Raw genomic sequence first — 24704 nt, 5'->3', positions numbered from 1 at the left:
TTACTGGTGGAGGTGCTGGGTACGTGTACTTCGGCTGTGTCGGCCATCGTGGAGACAGCTACATCTCCCAGAGCAAGAATCAGCCGCCGCCTGCGTGGATTACCCCCTGAATTTGGTCCCTTGGCATCGACACCCAGAAAGATGGCAACTGCGATGACAAGCCAGGCGGTCCAAACCAGCGATGGCCATGATTCTCTTCTCGCCCATGTTTTTCACGTGCCACAGACACCAAAGCCGTTCCATGGAGACATCTTCGAGGACGTTGATGACTGGCTAGACCACTTTGATCGGGTTGCCAGTATCAACGAATGGGACGATGTTCGCAAGCTGCGCCGAGTTTATTTCTACTTGGAGGATTCTGCGAAGACGTGGTACGAGAACCACGAGGGCTCCTTTGCAACATGGCAAGAGTTTAGCCGACAGCTCCGTGACGCCTATCGCAACACCGAAAGGAAGGAGAGGGCCGAGCAAGCCATATCCAGCAGAAACCAACGGCCGAACGAACGTGTATCCATGTTTGTCGAGGACATGCTTCGACTCTTCAAGCGCGCGGACCCTGCCATGCCTGAGGAAAAGAAGGTGCGCCATTTGATGCGCGGAGTAAAAGAACAGCTTTTCGCTGGGCTCGTGCGAAATCCACCGACGACAGTCGCCCAGTTCATCAGTGAGGCAGCTACGATGGAACGTACGCTGCAGCAGCGGTCGTCTCAATACGAACGCCAGATCCCGGCCGCCACATGCGCTATCGGCTCTGACAGCGAGAGACAGACCCTCGCAGACTTCATTCGAAGTATCGTTCGGGACGAATTGCGACAGCTGCAGGCAGTGGGATCCCATCCACCTGTGTCAGCCCTCGCGGATGTAATCAGACAAGAAGTCCGGCAGGCCGTCACACCCCTAGCCCCAATCGCACCGCCGATTCCCGAGGCCCCAGTCCTGACATACGCAGCGGCATTGCGATCCCCTGCGCCACCGGCTACAGATACTGCTATGCGGCCAAGGTACCAGGCTATGCAGCCATTTCACGACACTGCTTCAAGCCCACCTCTCGGCTCAAGGTTTTCGAGCCCACCCACCTATTCGCCGTCTATCTCAAGACAAAGTGGTAGCAAGGCAAGCATGTGGCGCACCTCGGATAACCGTCCGCTCTGCTATCACTGTGGCGAAGCGGGTCACGTATACCGGAACTGTCAATACCGGCAACTAGGTCTCCGCGGCTTCCACCCTGATGCTCGATGCCCGCGCTACGGTGAGTGCCCCCGCGAAATTGAAGCCTATCTCACGGGCCAACGTACTCCTTCGACTATTCGGCACCACCAGTCGAGATCACCATCGCCTCGCCGGTCTACGTCACCCAGTTTGCCCTCATCGTCTTCCGCTCCTTTCAGGAACCGGTCACCAAGTCCCCGCAGGGGAAACTAGGAACGGCGAAAGTCGCGGCCCGGCGAACTGTAAAAGACCCTCCTTCGACGCAACGACTAGACGAGGGCGATTCCGGTTTTGCAGTGTTCTCCGACAGCAAAAAGATTGTTTCTGCCGAAATTGCCGTCTTCGTCGACAATCATGCTGTTAACGCCCTCGTCGACACCGGTGCCGACTATTCCGTAATGAGCGCAACACTGGCATCTGAACTGAGGAAGGTTACCACGCCTTGGGAAGGACCTCAGTTGCGCACGGCAGGTGGCCATCTGGTGACGCCTACTGGTATGTGCACGGCACGCATTCGAATACGTACGTCAACATTTGCGGGCTCTTTCCTCGTATTGCGCGTGTGCTCCCGGCCAGTCATTCTAGGAATGGACTTCCTTCGTGAATACGGCGCCGTTATCGACCTCCGTGAATTACTTGTGTCGTTCGAGGATCCTTTTTGCGCTGCAACTGACACTACTCAATTCCGGAAAACAGCGCTCCGTGTTACCGACGATTCTCTGACTCTCCCACCTCGAAGCAGCCTCTTTGTCAAAGTAGAATTGGGACAGGACCTGTCTGACGCGGTAATTGCAGAGGCCAATTTGTCTCTCCTTATTTCACAACAAATCTGTGTTGCCCGAGGAATCATTCAGCCTAGCAATAGGCATGCTCACCTGCTGGTCACAAACTTCAGCGACGAATATCGCCACCTAACGAGACACACTGCCATTGCATATTGTGAAGAACTTGCCGATGCCGATGGTCCATCTACGTTAGCTTCAATTTCATCGAATGGGCACCCTGACGAGGCCTTCGTGAGCACTCTCGACGTAAACGAGAGACTACCTTCGGCTCAACGAGAAAGCCTTTTGCGTATACTGGGCTCATTTCAAGACTGCTTTGCCACTACGTCAAAGGTTAAACAGACACCACTTGCTCAACATCGTATCATCACGGAACCTACTGAGAGACCCATCCGACAACATGCCTATAGGGTGTCGCAAAAAGAGCAAGATGCTATACGTGACCAAGTCCAGCAGATGCTTCAGGACGACGTCATTCAGCCATCGACCAGTCCATGGGCTTCGCCAGTTGTGCTAGTAAAGAAGAAGGATGGTACGTTGCGTTTTTGCGTTGATTACCGTAAACTGAACAAGGTCACCAAAAAGGACGTTTATCCTCTACCCCGGATAGATGACTCGTTGGACCGTATACGCAACGCTAAATATTTTTCCTCCATGGATTTGCGTAGCGGCTACTGGCAAATCGCAGTGGACGAGCGCGACCACGAAAAGACGGCGTTTATTACTCCCGACGGTCTGTACGAGTTTAAAGTGTTGCCTTTCGGTCTATGCTCAGCGCCAGCTACTTTTCAAAGAATGATGGATACGGTTCTCACGGGGCTCAAATGGCAATCATGTCTTGTTTACCTAGATGACGTCGTGGTCTTTGCAGACACGTTTGAACAACACGTCCAACGCCTTCGTGCAGTTCTTCAGGCAATTCGAACAGCGGGGTTGTCTCTCAAACCCGACAAATGTCATTTTGGATATGAAGAACTGAAGTTCCTTGGTCACGTTGTGAGCCATGCTGGCATCCGCCCAGATCCCGAGAAAACCCGCGCCGTTGCCACCTTTCCCGTGCCCACAAATAAGCGCGACCTACGCCGATTTCTGGGGCTCTGTGCGTATTACAGGCGCTTTGTCAAAAACTTCTCGAAGATTGCTGAACCCCTCAACAAGCTTACAAAAGACGGTGTCTCGTTTGTTTGGGGTCCCGATCAGTGCCATGCGTTCGACACCCTCCGAAACCTCCTCCAGGCTCCGCCTGTACTTGGTCATTTTGACGAAAGCGCTGACACGGAATTACACACTGACGCCAGCAACGTTGGACTAGGAGCGGTATTAGTTCAGTGGCAAAATGGCGTCGAGCGCGTCATCGCTTATGCGAGCAGAACGTTATCCCCAGCGGAGAAAAACTATTCTGCAACCGAAAAGGAATGCCTCGCTGTTGTCTGGGCCATAACCAAGTTCCGCCCATACTTGTATGGCCGCCCATTCAGGGTAGTTAGCGACCACCATTCCCTTTGTTGGCTCGCGAATCTCAAAGATCCCTCAGGTCGTCTAGCACGATGGAGCCTTCGGCTACAAGATTTCGATGTCACCATCGTCCACAAATCTGGGCGGAAACACACCGACGCCGACTGTCTCTCACGTGCACCGGTCGAAAATGCCAACACTGACCTTGAAGACGACGACACTTTTCTTTCTGCCGTATCAGCGACCAGCTTAGCTGAGCAACAGCGTCACGACTCGGAGCTCATCCCGCTCATTGACTACCTGGAAGGACGCAATTCTCACCTTCCTCGAAGCTTTGCGCGCTCACTATCTTCCTTTTGTTTCCGTGATAGAGTGCTTTATAAAAAGAACTTTCATTCTACACAAGTTATGTATCTGCTTGTTGTGCCAACTACGCTTCGTGGTGACATTTTACGTGCATGTCACGATGAGCCATCATCCGGACACCTCGGCTATACGCGCACGCTGCAACGGATTCAACGCTCCTACTACTGGCCACGTCTCGCGAAGACTGTGAAGCACTAGGTTCGCACATGTCGCGACTGTCAGCGACGTAAGATTCCACCTTTACGACCAGCGGGACTACTGCACCCAATTGGCCCACCAAAGGCGCCCTTTCATCAGATTGGCATGGACTTGCTGGGGTCATTCCCCACGTCTTCGTCTAGAAACCGGTGGATTGTCGTCGCTACAGACTACTTAACACGCTACTGTGAAACCAAGGCACTTTCAAAAGCCACCGCAGCAAATGTCGCCAAATTTTTTGTTAACAGCATCGTCTTACGTCACGGTGCTCCAGCTGTCGTCATAACTGATCGTGGGACAGCTTTCACCGCAGAGATGCTGCAGGAAGTCTTGCGATTAAGTGGCACGGAACATCGTAAAACAACGGCTTACCACCCGCAAACAAATGGGCTGACTGAACGACTCAATAAGACAATTGCAGACATGCTGTCAATGTATGTGGACATCGATCACAAGAACTGGGACACCATACTTCCCTACGTAACTTTTGCTTATAACACTGCTGTTCAAGAAAGTACCGGTTTCACACCTTTTCGCTTAGTCCACGGTCGCGACGTCACGACGATGCTCGACGCCATGCTCCTGCCCGACAACTTAGGAATATACCACACGGATGCCGCCAAATTCGCGCAGTGCGCAGAAGAGGCCCGTCAACTTGCTCGTCACCGTATTCAACGTCACCAAACCGCAGACGCGCGCCGCTACAATCTTCGCCACCGTGAAGTTATTTTTAAGCCAGGTGATGAAGTCTGGATGTGGACCCCTATCCGACAGCGTGGACGTTCCGAAAAGCTTCTTCGCCGCTACTTCGGCCCTTACAAGGTTGTGCGACGTCTCAGCGACGTCACTTACGAGGTTCTGCCACAAGGCAATTCGAGACGTTCCCGTTTCACCCCGCAAACTGAAGTCATTCACGTTTCACGTCTCAAGCCATACTTTTCGCGCTGTGAATCGCCAGTGAGTGACTGACTTTATTGGTAACTTCGCGTCTTTCTTTTTGTTTCGTCTTTTCCTTACATTTTTCCTATTTTTCTTATTTCTCATTTAACTTTTGTCCCCACAACCAACTACGTTATCCGCCTTACGTCATTCATTTTGCTCGCATGCTAATTTTCATCTAATTTTCTTTTCTTTTTTTCCTTCATGTACAGCATCGAGACGATGCTTCTTGGGAGAGGGGGTAATGCCACCATTGATGAACGAGCCACTGTGGCTCATACGCGTTTTTGGGGACGAAGAAGAAGAGAACATCTTCGTTGCTCTGGTTCAAGTGATTTCCTGGCTGCAGGTCTTGTTTTGTTCGTGACAATATTGTGTTCAACAAGAAAAAAACGAATTATGAGAGACACCGTAGTGAAAGGCTCCGGAAATTTTGACCACCTGGGGTTCTTTAACGCACACCCAAATCTGAGCACCTTCACACACACACACACACACACACACACACACACACACACACACACACACACACACACACACACACACACACACACACACACACACACACACACACACACACACACACACACACACACACACACACACACACACACACACACACACACACACACACACACACACACACACACACACACACACACACACACACACACACACACACACACACACACACACACACACACACACACACACACACACACACACACACACACACACACACACACACACACACACACACACACACACACACACACACACACACACACACACACACACACACACACACGCGCACACACACACACACGCACACACACACGCGCACGCGCACACACGCATGCACACACACACGAACACGCACACACACACACACATGCACGTACACACACACACACAAACACGCACACACACACATATTATATATATATGTATATATATATATATATATATATGTTTCTCAGCAAGTTTACACCCGGAACGTAGCTAATATTTTTTGAAAGCATGTCGACATAGTTTTGTAGAGGCAATAATAAAGGTTTTTCGCATTTTGCAGTAATCTCAAAGTGTCACAAACTCTGCCATCTGGAGACCTTATTTAGTGACTTAATAGCTGAAGCTTGCGTCATAATGCACATGTCAAGATGTTTGTTTTGGCTGTAAGCTCATAAAACATTGAAGCCATTCAGTGAGTGGTGTAGTGAAGGGAATGATTGTTGAACACCCCACCCCCCTGGCAAACTTTTTGCAGTTTGTATGTGTTTATATACTCATAAACACATGTGCGAACATGTGCATTAAAAGGGGACATGGCAATGAAAACTATTTTTCTTATTTATGGAAATAAAAGGGATGAAATTTTGCATGCAGAGGCAATTTATTGGGTTGTAATCATATCTGAAATGGGTTTTCAGATATCTGTTTTAGTTTTCAAGTTACAACACATGATGGGCTGTTATTGTCATCCGAGAATTAATAAATTAGTCATAAGTTTATCAACATTTTTGAATAAGAATATTTGCTAGAACCCATGCTGTTGCTTTATTTTTTATTTTTTAGATAAGCTCACAAACATTTTTTTTTAATGTCCTGCACACTTTGTCTTACTAGACACATTTATAAAAAGCCAATTATAAAAATTTTCATGATGTTTAGACAAATATGAATAGCTTTACGGCACTAAACCAATGGTTCAGGATCTAAGACCAGAAAATGGAATGCCTGTATCTTTATATATCCTATTAAATCATACAGGGATGACTGACGGCAACTGCTCAATAAATGAAAGGTGAGAAAATGGAGCTCAAAGGAAATGAAGCTAAAGCTAAGAAAGAAAACTGATCTCATAAGGAAGCTGTTTCTTTTTTCATTGTAGAACTTTAGCTTTTTGGCAACTTGAGCTCTGATTTGTTTTTTTTATAATGGTACCAATATATTGGCATTGCACTTAGAGAAAGAAGCAGATTTGAATTTTATATAGCCCAATTTTCTCGGTATTTTTTTAATGACAGCACACTAGTAAATTTTTTTTTTAACTTCTACTGCTCATTTTGGTCTGAAATTTCACCATGACATAAAGTATGATCTGAGGATTGCAGAAAAAATAAATTGAAAAATTGACATTTTTATCAAGTTTACCACTTACATTACCACCTCTTAAGATTGCTTTTCCACTTCTTCCCCAGAAAAAAAATTCTGGCAACACCCCCGCATTGAATCATGAGAATATATATACTGGGCATATAATGTGCAACATAAAAAGAGCACCTTTAAGATGCATAAGCATTTCTACGAAGACACAATGGAAGCCTATTCATTTGTCATGTAAGACATGCAAGATGAATTGCTATAAAGAAATTACTGCAGAAAGCAAGACAACTGTGAAATACAAAATGGGGATGATAGAAAATTCTGGCTCCTATAGCAGCAGTCTGCTACACAATGCACCTTGTGTTTTATCATCTCTCCTAATGCTCTCCAATAAAACTTATCACAGTTTCGTTCCATTTTTCTGCCTTAATTATGCACATTACTTTTAAGCAATAGTTTGCAATATGAATTTTCAATATTATTTAAAAGAATATTGAAATTTTAGATTGGAATGCTCAATCAAATAGAAATAGATATTCTATTTATTACACATAATTCTTAAATACTTATGCACTTCTGTAGAGAAAAGACATAAAACACATCACTGCTTTAGTTGGCAGTATTTAACAGTTCTAATGTGCACCATGAATCCAATACTCATGCATTTTTCCATTGATTGATAACACATAAACCCTACTTGCCTTATTTCAATGTGCACTCGATTTTCTGACAAACATCTTGTATGCCTTTGATTCTGGCAATTGTGATTAGGATGAATTCATTGCAAAGAAAGCAGATGAAGCACAATGCCAGCACTTGCATTCACAAAATGGAAGTTTTGTTTCCTTTGTCATCAACCTCCAAAATACATAGGTCGTCATTGCTCTTCTGGGATCAGAATTTCCGGTCAAGCATGCAGCTGCTGACTATAGTTTGAATGGCTGACCAGATGCTAAGTTCAGGATAGAAGGAATGAGTTTTGGCCCATAAGAATCTACAAGCACCAATCGAAAGCTTGGCGAACATCAAATCTGATGAAAGAATTAAAATAATTAGACTTGAATTTATCAAAATTCGTGGTACTGCCATGCCCTGTAGCATTGAAAATGCAGAACACTTTTCATCAGCATGCTTCGGCTGAACACACTTACGAAAATGCTACCTGTTAAAGGGTGCATAAATTTTATACAAAGTGTATTAAGCACTGAATGCATTATAATGCTCAAAACTCAAGCAGTATTTCTGGCTATTCTAAATTATTATACACTATTATATCACCAAAATACTGATTCGAAAAATTTCCAAGACTACTCTAAGTCAGCAGCTCCTTCTTTTCATCATGCAAGTAAAACATTATTCAGTCTTCTTTACTAGTGGGTGTCAAAGTATTACAGACCTTCTCAAATATGTATCATTATCTTTGTATGTATGCTTTGTTCATTCATAATATGCATTCTTAGCAGGCTTGTGTCTAGGAGCGTTCCCTGTTTCCTCTCCCCTCAAATTCTCATGGAGGGAGGTGTTTCACCAAAAATAAATAGTGAAAATAGGTGTTTTTAACAAATAGTCAAGGCCTTCAGAAAGTGGGCCCCTCTGAAAAACATCCCTGGCTACGGGCCTGAAACTGTCTATAAAATTTCAAAGCATATGCATCACAGCTGTTGAATGTTTAATTATATCCGTGTTAGATGAAATCTTGAACCTTTTAATGCACAAAGTTTCACAAGAAAACTGGAACTCTCATACCAATGCATGTAAAGCCTGCTTGTTAGGTTTTGATTAAAAGTGCAGAAAGCAAACATCTTACTTGTACTCTTCCTTGCTTAAACTTGATAATATGTTTTGGTCATCATCCGTTAACAAGCGAAAAGCTGCACTGATGTGATGGTTTTCAAGAACAGATCGGTCATTGTAGATCAGCGCAGTTTCTGACCTGCAAAGAGAACAGCAGAATAAACACTGCTTCTTCTGGCCTGCAATGTTCACATGTAGTTTTGATAACAGCATTATTTTATTCACATTTTTAAAATTTCAGTCATTTTTGGGATATCGCAGGACTGAAAAAGGCAAAGAGTATCTTTCACTTTTAAAACAATTGTAATAAAAACGGAGCAATGCTCAATTGTAATGTGAACTTCAAAAGGCAGGTACAAATAAAAAATGAGCACAATCCTGATACTTTTTCAATCAAGTTAATTTAGATTCATTAAAACAGTGCTGCATTAACAATCATGACCACAATGGCCGCATGCAATCTATTTCAAATGTGTTCTAGTTTTCCTTTGGCGAGTTGGCACTTCTAAGGGACATGATGTTGCTGGGTAAAACTCAAATAGAAAGAGTAAGAGGCTGACTTTCCGACTTCATTTTCCACATGGTGTTGTTTTTAGATTTTTGCCCTACAGTATTATGTTTTTTTTGCTCCAAGATGGTATGCTTGATGTAGAATACAACTGAAATGAAAGTACAGACCAGTGTCCTCTGATATATTGCTTGAATGTGAAAAAGTGATGAGCTAAGAAGAAGAAGAGTTGAATTAAGTATTTTTTTTTGAAGGCCTTTAGTAGATGCCAAGAATGGAAAACTGCTGCCGACAATCCACAGTAGTGCTTATTTTGTTTTAATGGACCATTCGTTCTACAAGTCTAGTTATTGTCATTTCGAAAGCCCATGCAAAAATGGACGGCATCAACAGGAACACAAAGATGGTGTTGATTTAGTTGTAAATTATTGCTATATCCCAGCGTCACTCTGATCTATCTAGGCTCTTATGAGGTAATTTTAACTACTACAATATAAATTTGAGATATTTAGGTGATTGACAAACATTGTTGGAGTAGTCTTGGGCATAGTGTTGATAGCAAAAAATTGTGTCTCTCTCAGTTTCAATTAAACTGAGCTTGGCCCTTTTAGAAAGAGAAACAAATATATTAAGTAGAATTATCTGTCTTTTATGCTTGCAACACTGGTGTAGCCAGAAGGGAGGTGTTGAGGCGTTCAAACTCCCAACCGCCCAAAACATCTTTCAGTTTTGCATGTGTCATACAAACTCATGCACAAACCTAGATAAAGGTTGTTGAACCTTGCCTGGAAAAAATTCTGCCTACGTCTCTGGCTTGCACTAGCATATTTAAGTTCTGCTGATTAGTACTTTCATTGCCTTGTTTCTAGAGGTTTTTCATGTGATAGTTCTTTATATTTTACTTTCTTGATAGTTATTTATATTTTACAGTTACGGAGCAATATGAGCGATTAATGGCTAAGAACCATAAATGTTTAGTGGCAGCAAACATTTGTCCAAAAAGAGCTATACTTTACACATTATCATGGCATAAAACAAAAGTGTGCAGCTTACTATACAAACTTACATATTTGAAATCAGCATAAAAGTGTATATATACAGCAAAAAATTCATTGCCCTAAACTACAGAATAAAGCGTCAAATCGCTTCTACCCTAAGGCAAACTCTCTTAATCTGAATTCTTCGTTATAGCAAACCATGCGTGAAGCTCAAGTTGTTTTTTCACTGACTCAAGGTAAAAAGAAAATTTAATTAATGCTTAAGACAAACTTTTGCTATGATTGCCATTACTGGATCTCTTTGTTTTTCAGCTTTCTCAGCCTGCTGACAGCCAGGTAATTCTGGTCTTTACAGAAAACAATGTCATGGTCTCAGGAACATGCTTTTGGCAGTGACAAAATTCCTCAGAATTCACCAATTGATTGCACTGGTGATTTGATAGCTGTGGTATTATAAATGAAGACAAAAATGGGTTTATCTGTGGTGGCAGAACAATTTGTAGAGACATCAAAAAGTCATTGCAGAATGAGTAAAATTAAGCAGGAGTGCTAGAGGTCACTACTGTTCATCATGCAGAATCTAATAAATACATTCTGTAATCACCTTTTTATTATAAACCTGCCTCATACACTGTTTTCAAGTTATAAACTTGGATGTACTTAGCAAGTTAGTGGGTTAGTGGGGACACTTCTAATAAGATAAAAAAAGTTTTCACAGTCTCTTCAAGTTCATCTCAATTTATGTTTAAGGTAATAGTGGAGTATTGAAAATTAGATTTTACAACCTTTTTATCTGATGAGGTTAGTTTATATTGGAGGCATAGATAGTGTGCAGCCTAGGTAATAGTTTTTTTTCGTGAGTCATCATAGATGATATGATTGTGTTTTGATCAAGACAACCTTGAAGACCCAAGTATTTTAGTATTCTGAAATGTGCTGAAAAAAAATATGATCTATTGAACTTATTTCACAAGGAAGAATTAGTATGCTTGTCAAAGAATATGACAGATGCTGTTTCAAGGAAATGTTTCGTTTACCAGGACTTTCAACGTCTGTGAAAGCTTTAGAAAGGGTTAGGGGTGTTGTGATCTTTAGATGTGGTAATGATATCACAGAAAAGAAACTTAAAATCAGGAAACAAATAAAAAACAGGGTGTGTCATAAACGGCACACTACAACCTGCACTAGTAGATGCCACAAATGCATAGTTACAGTTGAATTAGTGGTGAAAAAGTAGCTTTGCATTGTGAAACAAAACTCTACCTTGCTTTAATTCCTGAACAAGTATACTACATGAATAAATCAACCTGTCTCACTAAGGCCTACAGTTGTGGTACTGACAGATTTAAAAAAGTAAAAGGAGAGAACAAGCCTGCTTTTTGTCTAAACACACATAAGTCATTATGATGACAGGTTGAAAAACAGACAATTCCAGTGAACCATGATATGGTAGGTTTATTAGAACAATGCGTTTTTCTAGGACCCAAAATAAATAAATATGGTAGCTCTACTAAATATATTCAGTGAATGATAATACTTAGCATAGAGAAATGGGCAGACTGTCAAACATTATGAAACATGAAGAAATTAGACTTCAAAACCGAATACTGCATCTGTTTATTAATGCTCTGGTTTTTCCGTGGTTATGCATACAAAGATGCGAAAGACAAATTTATAATTTTTTTAGCTTTGATCTTATGGCAATAAAAGTTTTGAGAATTCTGCAGACTGCCAAGTGAACCAGTTTCTTGGTTGTAAAGTAGTTGAAAGTTTACATTAAAAAATTGTGGACAGAGAAGCAGACACAGGGGCTCTGTCTTTCTTTTTTCCTAATTGTTTAGCACAAAGTTTCAAGATTAAACAATTCTAACTAGGCCATCTTGCTTACTAACCTAGCTAAAGTCTTGAAACTACACACTTTCTTAAAACTAACACTTTCTTTAATTTTTTTAATGCGTAAAACTTTTGTATTTACAGTATGTTAAGTGTATTATGTATTGCTTGTTTTTAATTGCTGTATTCTTTTGTTAGCTTGCATGAGGTACATGATATGTTAAAGTTTTTTTGCTTGTTGAATCTGTAAGAAAGGTGTATTTGTGATGAACTACAGGTGCAGAGGCTTTTGTCAGGCATACAAAACGCTTTTGGCCTGTTTCTTTTTTCCTGTACTCCAAGAAATGAAATAAACATACTACTTACCTACTTATTTATTTCCATCACATTATTTGGCCTGCCAGTTCAAATGAGTGTAAATAAATGCTAGCCAAAGTAGAAAGTAAAAAGAAAACAAGATCACCCAGGCATGAGGGGGTCAGATGGTATTCATCAAGCCATGGAGAAGTCTTGGCAAGCTTAAAGAACTTTTGCTGAATGGATCTGACTGGTGTTCATGATAATGTTGTTGGGAGTCAATGAAGACTCAGTGGTACTTGACAACAACAATAACTCCACTCATTGCATGTGACCAAGGAAGGATCAAGTAACAATGAACAAATTTATACCACAGCTTGACTGATGGTAAACTCACCGAGACATCACATGGAAGTTGTTGGTTGTTCCAGTGTGTTCATAATCATGGATAATTGCTGCAAACAAGGTGGCAAATGCTTCCAGTTCTGTCAACCAGTTCTGCAATGCAAGCATGTTTCATTAATGTTGCTGCAAGTGTTGTATGATTATGCACTTGCAGTTGTAATAATGAAGTCAAGAGAGCAGACACTTCCAACTTTTGCTGCTGAAATCTGACTAAGGGCAGCATTGAAACACACTTTCCAGCAACAGGGTTCTGCAAGCAAGAGGGTGCCAAAAATAGCCAGACACCACATTTGCAGTATTTGTAGTACAGTTAAATCTGCTTATAATGAACCTCTATATAACGAATTCCTCGATATAACGAAACTTTCGTATTCCCCGCCGTTGTTCCATAGAAGCACTGTATTTGCAACCTCTATGTAACAAAGTAACAGCGGGAGGCAACCTTGATATAATGAATTTTCCCTACGAACAATCTGGAAACTCTGCTCCGCATTTTGTTACGAGCATGCATCCTCCGCGGCTGCCCCACCGCCAACGAAGCGCGAAGCGGCGCACCAGGCGAGAGTGCCCCCCCCCCCTACAGCAAACAAACAAAAAAAAATGGCCCGAATCTACATGTTACACTGTAAATGTCACCGAAAGACGACAGTCTTGCGTCTGGAGAGAGTGAACAAAACGTTTATTTGATGTTCTGCGCAAGACAATTGGTGAATGGTATTCTGCAGGCGCGGCGTTAGCCTCGAGCGTGTGGCGGAGGCGAACGAGCGCATCTAGGCACATCAGACACAAGTGCCATCTGGCAGTTATCTTCCAAAACGAAGGCGTGCAGCTCGCGGAGAAAGAAGCGCGGCACTCTCGGAGGTGATAGGGTGTAGAACGCAAAGCGACGGTCAGGTGCCACCTCAGGTGTCTGTTTGTCTGCTCAAAGGATACCTCAAATGGTACCGAACGGCCAACCCCATCCGCAGCACTCACCAATATTGCTCAAGGTTTAGCGCTCATAGTTGTGCGATTGCCAATTAAAAACAAATATTGCGCATATCTGAGGCCCCACAACATGTCTATGTTTATGTACTAGACATGTTTATGTACTAGACATGTACTATGTTTATACTAGAAGAGGCACACACAAGTAACTCTAAGGACTGTAGCGTTTAACGCGCTGCGCTGACAGTGCAACGCGATGCTCAAAAAGGTGTTTCCAACGCCTTGCTACGACGACACGGTGGTGGCACCTGCCCGTCGCTTTGCATTCTATTCCTTATCGCCTTCGTGACTGGCGCGCATCTTTCTTCGCGGTCGCGCATGCCTTCGTTTTCGAAGATAACTACCAGATGGCGCTGGTGTATAACGTACCTAGATGCGCTTGTTCCTCTCCGTTACACGCTCGAGGCACTCTAACGCAGCGCCTTCAGAATACTATTCACCAATTTTCCTGCGCATAACATCAAATAAACGTTTTGTTCACTCTCTCCAGACGCAAGACTATCGTCTTTCGACGACATTTACAGTGTAACATGTAGATTTGGGCCAATTTTTTTATTACCATAGCATTTACGCGGAGAGTCCCGGCTGGTTTATTGCCGTCGCCGCCGTCATTTACCGTATATGTACGTATCCATTATGAAAACTCAAGAAAAAATATCTTCAAAAAAGAAAGCCGCCCACGCTCGGCACCCAGCTCGTCACGATGCGCCGACGCGCGCTTATCTCTCACGCGTACTTTGCCCCGTGAGCAGAGGGGAGGGAGGGAAGGGGGGGGGGGGGAGATTAGATGCTTGTGCGGCACGCTTATCCTTCGGTGGGGAAAATGGCGCCTTCGACTTTGACCGGAACGATTGCGTTTAGTTGCCGGGCGCACGAAGATTACTTCTCTCGCTGGGCAGGCGCCGTTTGCGAAAAGAGTGCGCTTTTCAAAAACAGCAAAGTAACAACTGGGGCACTTGTTAGTTTGCACTCATGTCTGTACCTGTGGTTACGTTTCGTGCCTCGTTTTTGTTCAAACAGCGCGTTAAGCGCCGAGCGGTAAACGTTGTTAGTTTGCTCTCGTCCTGTGAATTGTTTTCGTGCGTCATTTGTGCGTGAGCAGCGCGTTGCACGTTTCGATCTACTTGCCGTTCTCAGCGTTACATTCAAAGTTGTTGCTATTGCAGTCATTAATTGCTTGGCCCGTGTGGGGAAACTGTGACTTTTCTTAATTTCAGACAACCGTGTCGTCGTCACCGAGGGGATGTCAAATGAGGCGTTGATGGAAACTCTCCGAGACCACGGTGACGACAGGTCTTCGGCGGTCGGCTCGTAGCGTTGTTTCGTCTTGCGTCGCGCCGCGAGTTCGCAGGCTGGTGTCTTTCGCGATTAGGTGATTAGTTCTGGCAACACGACGGCGCGTTGAATGCAATGCAAGGAACGAATTATCAAGAAATTGTAACGGTATATGAAGTAAGGCTGCAGCCAACTCTTCTGGATCGGATATCGCGAAGCTATTACAAACTGCTGGTGTGAGCAAATAAGGCCTCTCCAGGGAGAAGTGCTCTGTTCACACAGTCACGTCGCGTTGAAACCGCACTGATACTGGCCGAGATAGCAAGTGTGCCAGCGATCGCGACCGCCCTTAAAATCCAAGCTCATTAATGCTACTCGATTACTTCTCCCGCCCTCCCCGCGTTGTTTCATGCTCGTTCAAGACGGGTGGTTTACGCCCCGCTGCGGTGGTCTAGTGACTAAGCTTCTCGGCTGCTGACCCGCAGGTCACGGGTTCTAATCCCGGCTGCGGCGGCTGCATTTCCGATGCGGAGGCGGAAATGTTGTAGGCCCGTGTGCTCAGATTTGGGTGCACGTTAAAGAACCCCAGGTGGTCGAGATTTCCGGAGCCCTCCACTACGGCGTCTCTCATAATCATATGGTGGTTTTGGGACGTAAAACCCCACATATCAAAAACGGGTGGTTTACTCTCTGTTTGAGCATTCGGCGGCAGTTCAAACACGCGGGAGATGTTATCTCATGCACTTTCCAGGTTGTAGGAACGGGCCGACTGACTCGATCTCTGCTTCAGCAGCGCTCGCCTGCTTTTATACGCTCGTGAAAGTCGTGAAAGTTACGATGCTGCGCGGGGGCATCTTATCAATTTCGACTTGTTACGGAACATGGCAGCGACAATAAAACCTCACCGAGTGTATCCCTGTAATTGCCATCGCAATAATTACGCAGTTGGTTTACTGTAAAATAAGTGCTTTGGGTTAGCTCTCTTTCAGTACCCCTCTTGTTTAATTTGCGCCTTTATTTTCAGAATTTTCGTACAAAACCTGCATATAACGAAATCCTTTTTATAAAAAAATTTCCCGAGACTTCATCAATTTTGTTATATCCAGGTTTAACTGTATTTATCCCCCCAAGAAAGGGGATAAATACTAGAAATTGCAACACATATATTTTTTTTATTGGCTTGACTGTCTGTTGGTTGCGAATGTGTCAAAAAAGAAAGTGAGCCCTGAAAATTCCCCCCTTTTTGATCAATCATTGCAGTGGACTCGTTCTGGCTGACTTCATGCCTTCAGGTAGCATGCAAGAAATTATTGGTCAGTTGCTAGCTTGTAACAAGATCACATGATTCATGACATCAGCAGGCTGAAGAACAGTGCTCCACACTTGAGGTACTGGCTATGAGTGGCACTGACTAACACTTTCAGGTGAAAATATACACAGATGCACATAATAAAGTGTACGGGAGGACAACTGCCATTGTAGCTCAATTGGTAGAGCATCGGATGCGTCATTTTAAGGTTGCAGGCTCAGTCTCTGCCAGTCTTGGGCAGTAACTAGTTACTAGTACCGCGTTACCTTTTTCAGTAACTTGTAGCTGTAACTAGTTACTTTTAATTTAGAGTAACTTGTAACTGTAACACTGTTACTTTTTTACTGAGTAACTGCAACAAAAAATAGTTACTTTCGTTTTTGTAAAAAAATCATCCAACAGCCACTCTCGTTAAAGGCTGACGTTACACGCTTTCCATTTTTTTCGAACTTTCTTCTTTACAATATCCTCTCCACCTTTCGACTTTCCACGGCTCCCATCGCAGTTTGCTAAGAGGAATATCTTAGACTGAGTTGGGAGTTTACTTGAATACTACATGTCTATTGGCAAGCACCTGTCTGGCTGGTTTGAAGCGAAGTGTGTCTGGAGGGTATGTTTATTCGCAAAACTACATGTCGTAAATAAATAATGTTGCCACTGAACACCTTGCCAAGTTCACGTGCCCCCCCCCCTCTCAGATTTTGAGGGGGGGGGTGGAGGGGTGAGAAGGGGAATATATATATCTTTTTTGTCACTTGAGCTTCTATCGCTTTTCTTGGTATGCCAGCGGAGCATCATTCCTCCGTCTGAAGCGTCCAGCAAGTCGCGTTTGACATGTGGCTAAAAAACAGCAGCATGAAACTGCTGAAAGCCTGAAGCATTTTAAACGGGTTTGTATCTGATCGCGAAAGCTCTACTTTGAGTTAACACAACAATTATTAACAAAATGATTGACGTTTCGCCTCCTATGCAGGTGGTATCCTCAGTCGAAGCTAGCAAACAAAATAAAAATAAGCGGAGGTCGATGAGTTCATTAGTCACACATGTCCTTGCAAACGTTCGGTAGGGGGCCGCGGGTCGCTGTTGCAAGCTGGTGCGTCGTAGTGAACGAACCACGTTTCCAGAAGCCTCCCCCCCCCCCCGCACATTGTTTAGGTAAAAAATATGGCCCTGAGCAGCATCGTTCTAGGGTTTCACCATATGCAACTTTCATTACCTGCATGCTTTCCTATGTCTTTATTAATTAAAATATATCATTTGTATTGTAATCAACTTTCATACAGTAACGGAAAAGTAACAACTTTACTTTTTCACTGTAACTGTAACAGAGTTACTTTTTTGGCTTCAGTAACTGTAACTGTAACACTGTTACTTTTTACTGGTAACGTGCCCATGACTGGTCTCTGCCAGTGGCAAATTGTCTTTTCATCCACTTTATCTTCATCACATTTATGCCACAATTACTACAAATGATGTCATCTGTACTTTTCTTGTTTTAATATTTCATACAATGTGCATGATATATATTTTATGCATGTTAAAATGTATGAAACTTGGCAGCTAGTATAGACAAACTTAAAAAATTCAAATGGTAATGTTTAAATGCAGAAGTGTGGAGAGAAATGGAAAAGGAAAAAAACAAACAAGCACTCATTAATTTATATTTTTAAAGGGTTCTAACCAGGTCTGAGCACTTCAAATGAATGAGTGCTTTGCATAGATTAATTGGTACCTATATTGTCCAAAAACCATGGCAAGCTGTCAAGGTCTTTTTAAATTGTCACTTTCCAGAAACCGTGACAATCCAAATGGTTTGACCAATTAAGTGAAGTGTTCAGGTTCATGTATCCTATTGGCAATGTAAGCAGCTTTGAAGGGTTTGGCCTGTTTTATTCTTTGAAAACGCATAAAAAAGCTTTGCTACATTTCACCATCAAAATATAAGCAACCACGTAGTCGGATTGAATAAACTTAACATTAGAGAAGATTACGCATAGACAAATATAAAATAAAGCATTGCTCTACAAATGTCACAATCATCTGACTAGAAATAAGTAAGCTCACCATGCCAGCATTTTTGTCCAGAAAGTTATATCAGAATTTCACAGAAAATATGTAATTTTAATGGCAGACTTAATAATACCAAGACAAAATAAATGTTGCTTTTCATATACCATGTGAAAGTACAAAGATGTCTTATTTTGGTACCCATGAAAAAATTTGCAAACATTCTTATACAAACAATATTTTTGTTTGACAGCTTTTTGAATTTATGTGATGTCCAATTGAAACCAATTCAGATTTTGGTGAAATGGTATTGCAACCAACTGGTTGAATTCTCAATAGATCAAGCTTGTTAAGGTCTTTTAACCCATTCTTTTTTATATATTTCACTGTGAAACTATTGATTAATCATTTGATCAGCATGACATTTCATATATATTTCTGCAGTGGGAGACATAGAATACATGTAAAAAGAACTTATACCATAGGGACATGTGACAAGGCCTAGCTTGAAATGTTATCACACTAATGAAATTAGTCATACAAATTTTTCATTTAAAATGCCTAATAGCAACTGGTTACATAAAAATGCCAAACTCAAATACTTATTACCAAGTGGACTAGTGATGATGTTCAAATATCATGATCAGAAGAGCAATGTTACAATTGGTTGACCCCAAATGTCATTGTGTCATTGACTGGACTATCCATCTTTGCAATAAAGAGACCCATTGAAACATTATACACCAACTGTCATGGCCAATGGGAACTATCAAGTCCATTTGGGCTATGCCACTGAAGTGCAAGATTCCCTGTTGGTTTCCAGAATTCATACCACTTGGTGCCCATTGCTACAAATGAAATGTCCAGTTGGACAAATAGACTTTTTATTTTTTGGAAAAACCCACTGGAGCAGAGCCAAAAGCTTAACATACCAATTCTAGATTTGCGACGATCTATTTCAAACTTGCTGGGTAATGGGTTACACCAACAGCGGCCAATTTAGAGCAAATGTGTTGCCAGTGAGGGCCAACCACCTTTTTTTTTTACTAGTGCCTGTCGGTTGAGTGAAGTACAGCTATGCCATACTGAAAAGTCCAGCACCGAGTTGGCTCTTGCTCCAATTGCTTCACTACAATCTATGCAACTGCAATATACCAACTGTCTGCTATTAGCTGCTCTCACTTCACTGGTAAAAACTTCCGTAGAATGTGTGCTCAGATATGACAGATCTAAAAAAATAACTCGTTAGTTCACACAAAAGTTATTTTAGGTCTTGATGTTTGAAAAAAAAACAAGAAGATTTTATAAATTTCGTACATATTATTGAGTAACATGACAAAAAACAGCACAGTTAATTAGAGACAGAAAAGAAATAAGTGTATAGTAAAAGGAAAGAACAGATGTTTGTTCGTAGTTATTTCTTCTATTATCAATAGTGATAGGCAATGCTTTTACATCATTAATTGAGTCTGTCTTATTGAAATAAAAAATGTTGAGTAGATTGGTATAACTAATTATGCATACTTACGCGCTACATAAACAGAGCATAGCGAGCAGCCGGTCGTTTGATAGCGCCGCCGATAGATAGAGCACCATGAAAATTTTGCACTATGCTTAGGAATTTTAAGTTTCTTCACTCACAAACAGCCCGTTTTTTAATTTTTTTTGATGCACCAGAAAAAAAATTAGCCACACCACAGGCAGCGGACTAGGCAGCTTCGCCACAGCATGAGTACGCTAGTGGCGGTGCACTCTTTACAGAGCATAGCCAGGCCTGTGGTATGTAGATGGTGGTGGTGGTAAACATTTTATGCTGAAATGACTAGAGAGTTTCTGTGCACCTTAGTGGCAGCTCCTAGTCCTGGACACCATATGAGATGGCAGCTGCCTGGGCACGCGCTACCAAGGAGCGTTGCGCATCTAAGGTAGAGCAGGTACTCTTCCCTAGCCTCTCCAGTTGGTATGGGGAAGGGGAATGAGAAAGAGAGTTATGGGGCAGGACACGAAACCACTACATGAAAGGTGACGGCTGGATCTTGACTATCCGAACACGTGCTATAGATTTCCGGTATGAAGTGCCGGGTACAAAAAAAAAAGAGAGGGAGACAGTGTAGGATCGCTTTAAGAAGTGGGTGCACGGCAGTTTTATTTATTTTGTGCATCAAGCTTGGGAAGGCATGTCAGCCGTTGCACTGCATTTTATTCGGCACGCAGCATTGATTTGACGGCAATCAGTCAGTGTGCGACCAGTTCAGCCCTGACCGTAGACACCATGGTGGCCGCACGGCGTTTCACGAAGTGCTAGGGCGCCTGAGATTACCGAGCGCTTCTAGTGTCTGTTAGCCCAGTACAAACGAACCAACCACCACGTGGGCGACAAAAGGGTAGGGAGGGAAACGTCATTGTGACAACCCCCTGATTGGCTCACGGCAGTTTCGGCCTGCGCATGAATGACGCTCTTCCGGGACCCAGCGTGGCAGTATGACCCCTCGCATCGGTTCAGCTTACGGCCCGACCGTTTGTTGTTCACGCGCCTAAAGGTCGCCGCCGAGACAAGGAGGCGTGCGCTGCGACACCGTTGGATCGCCGGCGACTTGAAGTCACTATCCGGTGTGCTTCAGGTAGCTCTCAGAAGCGGTTGGGCTTGCGACACGGGAAAGCGTGGCCCACGTCGCGTTGAAACGGGCGCCCGGTCAGCACCTTTTATGAATGCTGTCGCACTGGCACACCTTCGGCTCTTTTCGCGTTACTCCTTTCAGGCTGGTTCCAATGAACCACAGCGGTGGAAGTTAGCAGAACTAGCTCGTAGGTAGAACTGCGTGCGGAGAGCGAGCAAACCACTCACAGCGCACAGGGGACAGACGGATTACTGTCCCGTCGGCAATAAGTTGACGTGCTACCAGTGGTGTCTTTCTTGTGGCCGCAAATCTCAGAACGCTGACTTCAAGTTTAGATAGTTGTGCGCCCGCTGAGTTTGCCCTTGCCACTACGACCTTGGTTTAGTTTTGTTTTATCCGTATTTTGTTGTTGTGTTATTTTGGGCGAGGGGCACGAGCCCTCACACGTGCAAGAAAGTGGATACCTCGGGGTAGGTTCTTGATTTGCTAAGTGCACTGTCCTAACAAACAGGCGACCATTCGCCGAAAGTTGTATAAAGGCAAAGCACCGAGAGAACATAAAGCGGCCCCGGTGTTCCGCCAAGCGTTCTGAAGTGGGTTTAAAGGGACACTAAAGCCAACTGTTAAGTAGACATTGGTTGTTGAAATGGTGGTCCAGAAACCTCGTAGTGTTACTTTCGTGCCAAGGAAGGGCCTATTTTGAAATAAAATAGCGTTTTGGTCCTCCGTTTTACTCGCCTCAAGAAGCGGACCGACCAGACCGTCTCACGTCACTGTTGCCGTGCACAACGTTGCCCAACTTTATTGCGCTAGTCGCAGCAGACCGAAAGCAGCGGTAGCTATAGCAGCAACAACGCCCATTGATCAATTTCCTGCCATTGGCTTCGAGATTGCAGACGCTTTTGTTTTAACTGCCCCCCGCTAGATGAAACCTCCTGTCCCGTGTAACCACGCGAAAATTCAATTTTTTAACCACTCGCGCCATTCCCCATAGTAACGTCCAGCGGTTCTTTTTTCCATGAATCAAACAGAAACGAACAAGCAGCATTTTATTGCGTCTCTTGATGCAGGTAAGGTTCTTTATCTAGTGCAGTTAGATCGATTACTAGTGATTAATTGTAGGCGGCCCGTCTGATGTCATCGGGATCATTTTGAAAATGTCCTACTGCGGCGCTTGTGTTCATCTGCATTTACCTTAGTTTCTCAGTAAGTAGGGCACTGTTGTTGATAATATTGTCGTTTTAGATGTTGTCAGACATTGAGTTTTCACTCTGACGTAAATTGTTATTGCACTTTAGTGTCCTTTTAAAGTATTAGGTACCATCGACTTTGCAGAATACCATATGGTCGCTCTACATACGGTTAATTTCAAAAGTGCTTTCTTTTTTGTAACTTTTATGTTCGTAACTATGTATTATATGCTGTATAGTCTGTAAATATAAGGTTTTCCTCATCGTTACTAAAACTTCTATAGCGTTTACTTCCTCTTCAAGCGACCAGGGAGTCAATCGCCGCTATTTGCATAGCGGCAGTATGTTACTTTCTTCCACTTTGCTATACCACCTCGGGTGGTGCGTCTCGGGCAACGAGTGGGTAGCGTTGTTCCCACAACATCAAACGAACCTGATTTTTACTGATGGCACATAAACGTTGTTGACAGAACAAGCACATCTGTGAGCACCCTTGCTCCATGTACTCAGTTATTAATGCTGTGTTTTGACATGCTCACCACAGAACACACTGCTCGAGTACATTTCCCCGAAAGCCGCTATATCAGCTCGTCTCGTCAACCAGATCCTAAACGTGTAAATATGAGGGTATACATCCGAATATATTTTATAGCAATACAGACTTCTATCATTGTAAATATGGACTAAACATGAAGGCATATTGCCGATATGCTGCCTTTCCCCCTCCATTTTTTTGTGTTGGTTTTTAGCACGTGGACAAAGGTAAACCGCTTGTGATAATTGTGCAAAGTAGTTCTGATTCCTGACACACTTTATATAGTAGTCATCCAATGACCTCAGTATCAAAGCTTATTGCCTCACAAATCGGTTGTCACCAATTTTTTTTCTAATTCATCATAACGGGAGAGTTACACTAATATGTCACCCGCTTCTAGCACTTTTTTTCTTGTTTCGTCCCGACGAGTGCGCTGGAAGCTACACAGACAGGGATGACACAGGTAAGAGAAGCTGCGTCAGCGCGCGTAATCGAAATCGAGTGCGCATTAAGACACAAGTTCTGCCACTAGTTCTGTGATTCTGGTGTGCATTAGTGTTGCTGCTATGTAATTTTAGCGCCACATGGAGTGCGGCGCCAGTACGTTGCGTCACCCCGTGACAAGAATAGCACCTGGTACACACGCTGCTGTTGATTAGTGTTAGGTATAGGCCAATATCAGCAATCTGCTCTATGGCGAAACATTGCTGGTGCCGGTGCTTCCGAATAAAGTGATTGATTGATTGATTGATTGATTGATAGGTGGGGTTGAACGTCCCGAAACCACCATATGATTATGAGAGACGCCGTAGTGAACAGTTCTGGTAATTTCGACCACCTGTGGTTTTTTAACGCGCACCCAAATCTGAGCACACGGGCCCACAGCATTTTTGCCTTCATTGAAAATGCAGCCGCCGACACCGGGATTCGATTCCACGACCTGCGGGTCAGCAGCCAAGTACCTTAGCCAATAGACCGCCGTGGTGGGGCCCGAAGAGAGTGATGACTGACCTAGGTAGGCAAAACGGGCAGTTGATAAAGTGTCAACCGCGCACTGCGTTATTATAGACTCTCCTCATCGCGCACAATTCTAAGGTTTGGTTGTGCTGTTCAGAGGAGCATCTGCTTTGCGCCGCGTACGATTATTTACCAAGCACTGCAGAAGTAGTTCAGGACCACTTCAAGAAAACTTTGTAGCGTATCTTAGCTTTCTTTTTACTTACACCGATGCCTGCTGAGTAGAGCATGTAATGGACGGTCTGGGTGACGTCTGCTGCGTGCAGGTTGTTGTGGTAGGGGTTTTTGTATTTGCAGTACCCTTGCTCCACAGCAGTGATGAAGTTCTCTAGCGCTGCTGACGATATCTAAAAAAAAGCACGGTACATGTTTATATACCAGTAAATGAGAAACGTAGACATATACACGCTTTCTGGGTAATTGTTTTGAGGAAAGGGTGAGTATGGTTAAAACCTCCGACAATTTCGAAGATGGTGCCGTGTTCCTAACAGCACACCGATGTGTATTAGCACGTCCAATGCTGTCACATTGTTCATTTCCTCAGTCTTTGTGAGCCTAATTTGGTCAATTGAAATAACTTGCGTGACAACACAGCAAACCAGGTGACCACGAGGAAGGCAAAAGAGAAAGTGCGCAATAACGAACGCGCAAAGCACTCGTACGGTGTTGACCATGGGCAAAGGATACGATGGTGGGGGTGGGGGGTGGGGGTGGCGCTGGGGGGCTCGCGTTCCTTCCTGGCTGCATCATAAAAAGCTGAGACCCACCCCCCCCCCCCTGGTGATGGCCCGGGATACTTTTCAAGAGCTTGGCTTAGTCTCTCATCAACCGCCAATGGACTGTTGGCCTTACTGTCTTGCAGCTATTTCGCAG

The 24704-nt window shown here is 43.6% G+C and overlaps 1 protein-coding gene across 6 annotated transcripts in view; it reads right to left on the bottom strand.

The window, feature by feature from the left end:
- LOC119176070 (dual specificity calcium/calmodulin-dependent 3',5'-cyclic nucleotide phosphodiesterase 1A) overlaps positions 1 to 24704 on the bottom strand; it is a 637362-nt gene that overhangs the window by 21863 nt on the left and 590795 nt on the right. For all 6 annotated transcript variants that reach the window (XM_075876718.1, XM_075876721.1, XM_075876720.1 and 3 more), the window contains 3 exons: positions 24038 to 24178; positions 12886 to 12986; positions 8866 to 8991 (listed from right to left, as the gene is read on the bottom strand). In XM_075876718.1, coding sequence (XP_075732833.1) covers positions 8866 to 8991; positions 12886 to 12986; positions 24038 to 24178 — 368 coding nt within the window. The remainder of the gene's footprint in view (positions 1 to 8865; positions 8992 to 12885; positions 12987 to 24037; positions 24179 to 24704) is intronic.

Source organism: Rhipicephalus microplus, chromosome X (assembly GCF_043290135.1).
Source record: "Rhipicephalus microplus isolate Deutch F79 chromosome X, USDA_Rmic, whole genome shotgun sequence".
Taxonomy (NCBI): domain Eukaryota; kingdom Metazoa; phylum Arthropoda; class Arachnida; order Ixodida; family Ixodidae; genus Rhipicephalus; species Rhipicephalus microplus.
This window is presented reverse-complemented; position numbering and strand designations above follow the sequence as displayed.